The following is a 10101-nucleotide window of genomic DNA, read 5'->3' as shown; positions in this document are numbered from 1 at the left end:
GGGTGCAGTGGTCAGCATCCCCAGAATCAGAAAGGTGGCAGCTGTGGGAGCTGAGCCCTCACTTCTTGTACCTGCCTGGGCTGCCCCCACCTGCCAACCCTGGTGTTACCTGGGAAACCCTGCAATGGACGGAAGGAGCACCTGAGTATCCTGGTCCCAGCTCTGTGCTCACACTATGTCACAGGCGTAGCCCAGGGTCCCCACATTGGTACCTCTGTGGATCCCTGTGGAATCCTAGGGGGCTGAGGAGTACAGAGAAGGGGGTCAGTTTCTCCACACAGCTTTCCCTTTCCTCCTGATTTGGGGGACACCAAAGGCTAGGCACTTCTAACAGCTGGTGACATAGGGACCCCCATGCCTGGGGTGGGGAACAGGAGACACAATAGACTGTGACGAAATATGGACACATATGCATGCATGCACACACAGACACACACACACACCCCTCAGAAACACATATATAAATGTGTGCAGCACATGCACAGACCCATGTGTGCATTCACAGCCACACCCACCCTGGATGGACACGTGAACAGGGGACATCTTGTAGGGGAAAGAACATGGGTTTTGAAATAGACAAAAAGCCTATTTCATTGAAAAGTCTCTTTTCAAAAAAAACTCTGTTTTTGCCACCTATTGGTTGTGACCTTGGTGTTTTAGGCACCTGGGCTAAAAGATTGGGGTGTGGGGGGGTACTCCATTCTCATTGCCAGGTCCCTAATCTTTCAGCAGGAGTGAAGAGAGAGTGTTGGGCTGAACTGAGATCTCCTGCCCTGCGAGCTCAGCCCACTTCTGCTGAGGCCCACCTGGGAGAGGTGGCCTCTTTCTCTCACGGAGGGGTCACAAAGCCACAGGCAAGGCTGCTCCTGGCAGCAGGGGGTGTGAAACTTACGGTTTGTACCTCCCCTCATTATAACCTGTACAAGCTGTGTTCTCATCTGCTGTATCTTACGTGTCCTGAGGAGGAGTAAACAGGGTGACCTGTGGCCGGCACTTTGCAAGGGGTCGGCTTGGAGCAAGCCCCTGTCCTGCTCACCATTGTCTTGCCCATGGCTGCTTGCATGGGCATTTGCCTCCAGAGGAAGGGACATTGCCACATGTTAGCTAGAGTGCTTTACTGTCTAGGCCGTCTTCTAATCTGTAAAATTGGGGTGATAATGATAGCACCCACTTCTCAGAGTTGCCTCCAGAATGGATTACACGCAGGTCGCATTTTGTTTCCTGCATGGAGTAAGTGAGCTGTTGGCAGCTGCTGTTTGTGTTGGGCATGTTACACGCTGATAGGATGCACTTGCAAGCGTCATACGTATACATAAAATACATACTCTTTCTGGATTGCAAACAGGCATGTGCACATGCCTCTCCCCAGCACTGCCATCCCCTGCAGCCAAGGAACCCCGCTCAGAGGCGGGCCAGAGTCTCTCGGAGACTTGGCTGCGGTCCGGGCCCTGGCTCAGATGTCAGGTCTATGCATTATTGAGCTCAGGAGCCTTTGTCTCCTCCTCATTCCTGGTCCTCCCTTCTCCAGGCTCAGCAGCAGAGGAGAGGAGGGAGGGGACACCGGCCCTGGCTCCCCAACTCCATGGAGCAGGCAGCCATACCTGGGGACCCAGGGCTCCCTTGTAGCCCCAAGCAGGCCTTGGCTCTGTACCTGCACCTCTTCAGATGCCCTGCGGGCCTGGGCCAGCTCCAGGCTGCCCTGCAGCAGGTGAGGGAGGTGGGGCATCGTCTCTAACAGGCAGAGTAGAGGCCTGATGCCATTTCGTTTCCCCCCCAGGTGCAAGAGAGCCGGGCCTGTCCCTTGGGACTGGAGCTGCCTGCTGTGTTGCTGGCGATGGAGCGGACCCGGCGGGCCCAGGAACAGGTAGGGGTTGGCTGAGTGGCGTGGCAGGGGGCAGGGTGAGCACTGCTTCGTTACCCTGGCAGTGCGTCTTTTTGCAGCTCCTGTGGGACTTGGAGCTGCTGGCTGGGGCAGGGCTGAGCCTCTTCTGGCCCCCCCGGGCCCAGTTCCACGGGCTGAAGGACCAGGCCCAGTGTGCATGGAGCCATTACGGCAAGCCCCGTGGTAGGAGGGGTAGGGGCTCTGAGCAGCTGACCAGTTGGGTGAGCAAGGGCATGGCTGAAGGCAATGGGGTCAGTGTGACATCGAGGTGATTGTGGTTGGGAGGGAAGGGGAAGGGGTATGGGCTTTGGACACACATGGGCCTGGGTTGGGTCTCCGGTTTGATGCTCCCTATGGACTGTAAGCCTCTGTTTTCTCAGCTGTAAAATGGGGAAGATAGTAGATCTTACTCAGAGGGAGCACCAGTGAGCTCATTTGTGGAAAGGATTTAGCACTGTGCCCAGTGCACAGGGTCTGTTCCTTACATACAGGCTGCTATTGCCATCCTGCAATTAACATCTTGGTCAAATCAGTTGTGCGGTGACATCTCGAAGCCTGTAGCCATGGCAGCAGCATCGGAGGCACGCAAGCCTGGCACAGCTCCTGAGGGCCAAGGCACCAATGCTTGGCCCAGGGTACACAGACCCTTCCCTCCGGGGCTGGTGGCTGGGCTGACCTCTCTAGGAGGGAAGGTGCTATGGTGACTGGGAACTAGGACCGTGCCTCCTAGTCTGATTCCCAGTCACCAGTTGTCCACGGCACTCTGGGCAAGTTGACAGCCCTGTCTGAGAGCTCAGGCATCCTCAGCTGTGGCAAGAGGGGGGTGTTTGTGGTGACTGCTAAGGAAGTGTCCAGCTGACATTGTTGGTCAGGGCCACGGTCTCATCTGAAGGCCCGAGTGGGCAGGAGGGTTCCATTTCCTCCCAAGGAGGGGCAGAGGACAGGGCCATACGGGGGCATGGATACCAGGAGGAGGGGTCATTGGGGGCCACCTTAAAGGCTGCCTACCACACTGGGGAAGGATGCCCTGTAGACTGGGGCACCCTCTACCTTTCCAGAGTTCTAGGCCGTGTCCATTGCCCCCGGCTGGGGACTCCCTGAGCCAGAACCATCGGCCTCCTGAGGGGTGAGTCTTTCTCTTGGGAAAGCCTGTTTCGGGTTGCCACACAAAAGGGCCAGGCACTGGCCCCTTTTTCCTATCTCCTTCCACAGCCCTGCCTAGTGCCTCTTTCTTGTGCCCAAGGCTCATCCTGGGGCTCTCACTCAGATGCTCCCGAATGGTTGCTCCCACAGCCCCTAGAAAGGGTTCCCCCTGAGTTCCAGCTCCTGGGATCCAGTGGTGGGTGCAGGGGCTGGGAGAGGCTGCCCTGGACTGGGGTGGGGAGACTGGAGACGAGCTGCCTCCTCCCTCCAGAGCCCATGGGCCACAAGAGGCGTATCTGAGGCAGCCTCTGTGCTCCTGCAGGGGGCTGGCAGTAGACCCATCATCAGCCCTGGATCTGGGTGAAGCTGCGAGGGACAGAGACCCAAGGTGGGCGAGCCCTGCTCTACCTGCAGCACCCACACCTGGTACGCTGACACCCTGGCAGGGCGGCCAGACTAGGCGGGATGTCCTCCTTCCAAGTGCCAGGATTCCAGTCGCCTCCCCACTCATTCTTCGTCTCATACTGTATATTGGGTGCCAGGAGCACCCAAGGACGACAAGCAGGTTTTATTTTATGTCCCCGTTCTACCTGACTGGTACTAGCTGCCCCAGGCACAGGGTCCGGGAGGATTCTGAAGCTAAACTGGGGCTCAGGGAGAGTGTCCTGGGGAGGACTGTCCATGGCAGCCTAGTGAGGAGGGAAGGGACTAGAAGCTCCTGCCACCTATCTGCTACCCTCGCACCAGGCCCCTGAATATACAGAACACAAGAGAGACTTGGGGGCCCCAATACTTGGTCCCTGTCTCTGAGGAGAGCACAGCCTAGTGAGAGTATGACAGTAAATGGGCAATTAGAATTCTATGGGATGGATGCTGTGAACTCTGGGCCTATTAATTTAAATGAAACAGACTCTCCAGTTATTTGTTAAATTAACACAGTTAAGCATTAAGCTTTTAATTGTTCTGTCGTGCACAGGAGAGAAGAGCCAAGTTCCAATGGTTGTTTGTCTGACTGACAGAAAGTTTTATAAACAGAAGATCTCTTGGGGAAAGAGAGATATTAATTACAATATTATAACCAGAGAGACAAATTATCTAGTAAGACAACAGATGAAAACTGTGAGGGGACAGGGTTTGGGGGTTGTGTTCCCTGTTCATGGCAATCTTTTTTTTTTTTTAATGTTTATTTTTGAGAGAGAGAGAGAGAGCGCATGAGCGAGTTGAGGAGGAGCAGACACACACACACACACACACACACACACAGAATTGGAAGCAGGCTTCAGGCTCTGAGCTGTCAGCACAGAGCCGGACACAGGGCTCAAACCCATGAACCATGAGATCATGACCTGAGTCAAAGTCAGACACTTAACAGACTGAGCTACCCAGGCGCACCCATGACAGTCATTTCTAAAGACCAGGGAGTCTTGTTACAGCCTCCTTTGTTCAAAAATTCTTCAAAAGACATTTCTTTTCGCAGAGAATATACCTATTTGGTTACTGTTATGCAGTGTGGACATGTGAATATTCATAAAGATGGAATTAACTTAAAAGTTCTCCATTTAGGACCTTACGAAATCAAGTTCTTTTAACCAGTTTTATGGGAGGCAGAATGACTCTCCTTCCTCCACAGTTGCAAGGGAGCAGTGACAGTTCACTTCTTTCGATTTCTTTTGTTAATCATGAAACTTGCAGTTTTTAGGCCAGGCTTCAGCCTAAAATGTCATTTGTTGAGTTTCATTTGATTTTACTGTCAGCAATCAAGAAGGAGCTAAAGAGGGTTTTTCTTACTAATAGTAAAATAAGGTGTATACAGGGGGTTTCTTTATGGGCCGAGGCTCTACCAGGATGAAGGGGGAGGTGTTCTATGTGGGCCTGACAAGCCTGGCTGACACACCCTTCCTGCCCCCAGGCCTCTCCTGGTGGTTTTGGGGACAGCATGTGCCATGCCTCTGAAGTGCCCTGCCTCCGCTGGGAGGGTGAGGAAGATGTGGTGGGCTGCTTGCTGGCGGACAAATCCGACAGGCGGGCACGCAACAGGCAATGTGAAGAAGGGTGGACCCGTGAACTGTGACAGCCTTGGAGTTCAATCAGTCCTCAGGGCATCCCCTTCCCCTTGTGTGCTGGGGAAGGCTTCCCAGTTCCAGTTCAGGTGGAATGTGAGGGGCTGGGACCTGAGCAGAGAGTTCCCGACATTGGTCTTTCTCCTTCAGGTTGCCTGCGAGGGCCGAACCCCGCCACCAGCAGTAGCTTTGGGGACCCAGGAGGTTCTGAGTTCAAGGTGAAAGAGTCAAATGTCCTGGGCAAGGGCCCTCTCAGCTTGGGAACAGCAGGCGTGGGGTCTGCCTGGGGGGAGCCTACTGGGGGGCGGTGGTGCTACCTCCTACAGCCAGGGGGAGGAATGGACCTCACTGAAGTACATTTCAACCCTACATAAAAAAGGCTTAACGAATTCAGGAATCAGGGAAGGGCTGTAATGGAAGTGATGCCCACTGGGACAGCCACTGAGGTCCCCAGGGTCCCTTGGGGGAAGTGGGCCTGGCAGGGGGATTCCCTCACAAGCCTGGGCCCAAATGCTTTTGCTTCTCAGAACCTGGCGCAGAGGGAAGAGAGGAGACCCGCAGGACCCACAACCCAGAGGCCCAATGGACAGCCATCCACGAATGTATGTGGTAGAAAGCTCACTCAGGGAGCCCCATGGCCCTCAGGCCTGCCCTCCCAGGGCCTGCCGGAAACCCAAGTTCCCCTGGAGGGGCTGGGCTGGAGCCTGCGCCAGGAGAGAGCAGAACTTCAGAAACTGCTGGGAATTGAGATTCCTCTGAGGCAGAAAGAGGGGGACCCTCGGGAGCAGAAAGGAGAGAGCCCCCGGGGTCAGAGAGGGGAAGCCCCCCTGGGGGAGAACAAAGAAGTTCCTGAGAGACAGAGAGAGAAGACACACCAGGGTGAGAGTGGGGAGGCCGCTGGTGCTCTGAGAGAGGAGGTCTCTGAGTATCCCTGGTGTGCGCCTCCCCAGAGTGTGAGGAGAGAGTCTCCTCAAGGTCAAAGAGGAAATGGCCCTAAGTGCCAGAGAAAGAAGGCTCTCCAGGAGTCGAGAGAGTGGACTCCTCCTCAGGGCCAGGAAGTGAAGACCCTTCGGGCTTCCCCAGGCCCGAACTGGGAAGTGGCTGAGGAAGAGGTGCCCACACAGCCCCCAGAGGAAGGCGGCTCCCTGGGAACGTCTAGGGATTTCTGCAGGGCCCTGGGAGAACAGATTCCGCAGCCCAGAGGTAGGGAGAGCGCTGGCTCCGGGAAAAGGACCAGCCAGCGGCGAGAGTCGGCACCGGGCACGGGAGGGCAGAGCGCCGCCGGCGAGCGGGTACGCACTCCCCTTCCACCCCCGAAGCCCCCGACCCGGCCGCCGCTCCCAAGCCCGGGGACCGAGACGCTAGCGGCCCCAAGCGCTGGAGGGGGCTCCGGGCGGCAGGAGCGCCCCGCAGCTCCCCCCGAGCACTCAGGGCCGGTGGGCGACCCGCACGGGCTTCAGGACCCGGAAGCAAGCCCTGGCCCGGCGGAGCAGATGCCGGGTGCCGTCGGGGAGCCGAGGGGCGACGTGGAGGCCCCCGAGGCCTCGAAGGCCGCGTGGCCCCGGCCCCGAGGCAGGGAGGAGGCGTCGGCGGGCGTGAGCGCAGCGCAGCAGGAGACCGCTCTGCAGAGGCTGCTGGAGCTGCACCGCGCGGCCAGGCGCCGGCGGCGGCAGGATCGCGAGCAACAGCGTCTCCGCGTGCGTCTCCGCAGCTGCCGGGCCGGCCTGGGGCGGGCGGGACGCGAGGGGCGAGGGGCGGCCGGCCGCTGACAGCCGTCTCCCCCCGCCCAGGTCTGGGAATGCCTCCGCATCGCCAGGAACCGCCACTGCCGGGTGCACCCTCTGGGGCCCTCACCCAACCTAGCTCAGCTCCCGCCACAGGCAAGGCTCCCAGGAGAAGGCGGTGGCGCCACCACATTCCGGGCCTGGGCGGGGGTGGGGGAGGGGCGGGCTGGGTCCAAGCTGGGCGCCCCCTGGGTCCCTCTGGAGTGCGTGCCTAGCACACTTGCCCCGACCCAGATGGAGGGCGGGGAGGGGGTGTCAGTCCGGGTGCTGCCCCCTGCTGGCTCCATCAAGCCCGCGGGGTCCAAGGCCGGGGGCGCTCATCGCTCTACACCACCCCAGGAGGATGCGGCGGGGCAGCGTCGCGCCCTGCGGCAGCAGCTGCAACAAGTGCACCGGGAGAGGACCGGGCGGCTGCGGGCCCTCGGGGCCAGGTGAGGGGGAGGGCGTGGAGGCTTAAGGGGCGATAATGGTTCCCCTTCTCTGCCATCTGGGATGACCGGCCACTCTCTTCCAGGAACACTCAGAACTTCCAGCAGCTACTGTGGCGGCCTCGCACTGAGGTCCCTTTCCCAGGAGAGGAGCCCTCGTCCTTCCCAGCCCCCTCTAGTCATTGCTGAATCCTCAAAGGGATGATTAAAGAGATGGGGATGAAAGAAAAACCAACTGCAGGCTAGAGGTAGTTCCAAGAAAGGCCCAGAACACGGTCTCGGGCCTGGGAGGGCCAGAAACACACACACAGCAGTTCAGCCCCGCGAGGAGGCCTGTTATTTCTTCTGCCCTCCCCTAACTCCACTGCCAGGCCAAGGTCAGAGAGCCAGATCACGGGGGTCCAGCACCGTGAAGGCCCCATTCTTTCGGAAGAATGATTCGATGCGGCACATCTTACAGGAGACCAGTTCTTGCTTCACCGGGGGTCCTGGAAAAAGATGCCAGAGGCCAGAAATGGGTTCTGGGAAAGGGAACTTGACCGCAGCATGGGAGCCCTGCCTTCAGAGCCCTAGGAATCTGCCTGTATTGTATCCACTTTGTATCCTTTGTGAAGGAATAAAAAGTGCTTCTGACTAATGGGGGCCTTGGGCAAATTAAGGAGCCTGCTGGTGCCCAGATCAGCAGCCAGGCAGAACCAGCCAGTCAGCATATGCCTTCATTTCCCCCACCTCAGGCTCTTCCACAGAGCGGCTGGTGGGACACCCAGCAAGGCCTGTCACAGGGACAGACAGAGTTAGACATCTCTGGGAGAGACAGGGCTTCCTTCTACTTCCTGTTCCCCTGGGACTTGCTTCCTGCTTTTGTTGGAAAGTTATTTCCTCTCCCTTTAGCACCCCGGGGACAGTGGGGGTAATTTTTAGGCAAAACGTCAACTGTGTTTATCCCAACCATCCACCTATGGATGGCATTCAAACCTGTGGAGAAAAACCCATTACTGAGTAGTCTCACTTGAAATTCATGACCACAGAGCAAAGGGACACGGCGTCACCCAGCAATCCCACAACGCTCCCTGGCGTGTTCCCTTTCCCAAGCCCTAACTTCATCCTCAACTACACCACTGCCTCCCCACCCTCCTTTCCCAATGGGGACCCTTGACTCAGCCTCCCAGAAAAGGCAGACTCAGTCCAGATGGATGAGCCTTACCGCCAAAACCGTCACACACACACACACACACACACACACTCCCCAACCCTTCTCTGTGCCCCTGACCTCTCCTATCAGATTCCAGCATCTGGAGATCCCTGGACGAGCTTACCCAACCTCAGGCTTTAAGTAGCACCTATATTCTGACGATCCCCTAATATGCACCTTCAGCTCTGGCCTCACTCGAGGGGACTTGCGTACAGCCACTTCACCGACACCTCCAGCATGGCCAGGGCTGCTCTGTCCTCACACATACCCCAGCCCCACTCCTCTCTGTCTTCCCTGTCCAGCGGCCTGAGCCAAACACCTGGACTTCCCCGTGGCTCTCTTTCCCCTTCTGTCATTCAGTCCATCAGCAGGCTTCAGAGATTCTTCCTCCAAAACAGAGCCTGAATCTACCTCAGCTCTACCGCTGATCACCCTGGCCCAAGCCATCCTCCTCCCTCCCAGGATAACTCAGATGCAGGCCTCGTCTGCCAGAGCTCTTTCTCTGAACAAAGCCACTACTTACAGAATAGTGTCCTACCAGCACCATTCACAAGCAGTTAAAACTCTCAATGGCTACCTCTCCCACTTGGAATAAAATCCAGATTCCTCCACTGTGTCACTTAGCTTCCAGCCTTTAGGTGGGTCCTCAGAGAGGCCTTTCCTGACAATCCCATCTAAAACGTCTCATGCCCCCTGCCCCTCGCCCCCATCGCTCCCTAGTCTCATCGTGGAACTTGGCCCTCTCAGATGTTTCCTTTGTCTTATGTTTATGGCCTGGACCCCCCGCTAGAATGGACACCCCCACCCGCACGTCCTGTGTGCCTAGTGCCAACAGCATGGCCTGGCGTGTGGCAGGAGCCCCGGGTTTGTGAAGTGAGTGAGTGCTGGGAGGTTGGGGCTCACCCAGCTGCCAGCCGTACGTGAAGTTGGTGGTGATGGGGAAGAGGTAGCGCATCTCTGGCATGTCCAGTTTTCGGGTGTTGAGGTAGCGGTAGCGCCCCTGGAAGTCGTGGGAGATGCCTTCATACAGCAGGGCCCGGGTGGCGGGCAGTACTGGATACATTTCTGACTGAATAGGCGTCTCCGGGGGAGGGCTGGGGCCCTTGGAAGGCACCGCTTTGGGGGCAGGTGGGGGTGAGCGTGGGGCTTTGGGGTGCAGGGTGGGCAGTGTGAGGGGTAGGCGGGTTGCAGCCTTAGCCTTCTGCTTGGCCTTCACCATCGACCCGTACTTGTGGTGCCATTCACAGCGCAACATCTTCTCCCGCAGATATTCCTCCTTCCAGAAGTTCTGCCGCAGCGTATCCATGTTGAGTTGCCGCGACATGGTAGCAAGGGCAGGACAGGTATCGGGGCGGCTGCAGCTGAGGGGTGAGCACAGCAAGCAGAGTCCTTCTGACAGCAGGTGGCTGCCACGGACAGTCACCTGGCAACCAGGCCTCACCTCACACAGGGCCAGGGTTCTACTTGCCATGGCCTTAGCAGACCTCACGTGCCTTGATCCACACGCGGCCTCAGGCCGGGGCCCGCTGGCAAAAGCCCTTGATCCCCAAACCTCTTGCAGGATCCAGGGCCAGTCTCGTATCACAGGCCTTTAGGTTTCCTGCGTTTCTGC

At 57.7% G+C, this 10101-nt stretch overlaps 2 protein-coding genes across 2 annotated transcripts; one reads left to right on the top strand and one right to left on the bottom strand.

Annotated features, from left to right (window-relative positions):
• Positions 1–1582: 1582 nt before the first annotated feature.
• On the top strand, positions 1583–7517 carry LOC120238948 (basic salivary proline-rich protein 1-like). Its single transcript, XM_039243029.1, has 10 exons — positions 1583–1708; positions 1778–1864; positions 1942–2103; positions 2941–3008; positions 3348–3451; positions 5236–5303; positions 5613–6782; positions 6876–6965; positions 7209–7300; positions 7384–7517. The coding sequence occupies exons 1-10, from the start codon at positions 1583–1585 to the stop codon at positions 7484–7486; spliced, it is 2070 nt and encodes a 689-aa protein (XP_039098960.1). The 3' UTR covers positions 7487–7517.
• A 90-nt stretch (positions 7518–7607) lies between these two features.
• ATP6V1FNB (ATP6V1F neighbor) lies at positions 7608–10064 on the bottom strand. The gene is made up of 2 exons (XM_039243701.1): positions 9393–10064; positions 7608–7785 (listed from the first exon to the last, which is right to left on the bottom strand). The coding sequence occupies exons 1-2, from the start codon at positions 9958–9960 to the stop codon at positions 7676–7678; spliced, it is 678 nt and encodes a 225-aa protein (XP_039099632.1). The 5' UTR covers positions 9961–10064; the 3' UTR covers positions 7608–7675.
• Between the last annotated feature and the right edge of the window lie 37 nt (positions 10065–10101).

Source organism: Hyaena hyaena, unplaced genomic scaffold (assembly GCF_003009895.1).
Source record: "Hyaena hyaena isolate Hyena2069 unplaced genomic scaffold, ASM300989v1 scaffold_8, whole genome shotgun sequence".
NCBI lineage: Eukaryota > Metazoa > Chordata > Mammalia > Carnivora > Hyaenidae > Hyaena > Hyaena hyaena.
Note: the sequence above shows the minus strand (reverse complement) of the source record. Positions and strands in the feature narration are given on the sequence as shown.

Coding starts and splice junctions, on each gene's coding strand:
- LOC120238948 (XM_039243029.1), top strand. CDS start 1,583: ATGGAGCAGGCAGCCATACCTGGGGACCCAGGGCTCCCTTGTAGCCCC. Junction 6,783..6,875: donor GCGAGCAACAGCGTCTCCGC/GTGCGTCTCCGC, acceptor CCCCCCGCCCAG/GTCTGGGAATGCCTCCGCAT. Junction 7,301..7,383: donor CTGCGGGCCCTCGGGGCCAG/GTGAGGGGGAGG, acceptor ACTCTCTTCCAG/GAACACTCAGAACTTCCAGC.
- ATP6V1FNB (XM_039243701.1), bottom strand. CDS start 9,960: ATGGCAAGTAGAACCCTGGCCCTGTGTGAGGTGAGGCCTGGTTGCCAG. Junction 7,786..9,392: donor CACGTACGGCTGGCAGCTGG/GTGAGCCCCAAC, acceptor ATCTTTTTCCAG/GACCCCCGGTGAAGCAAGAA.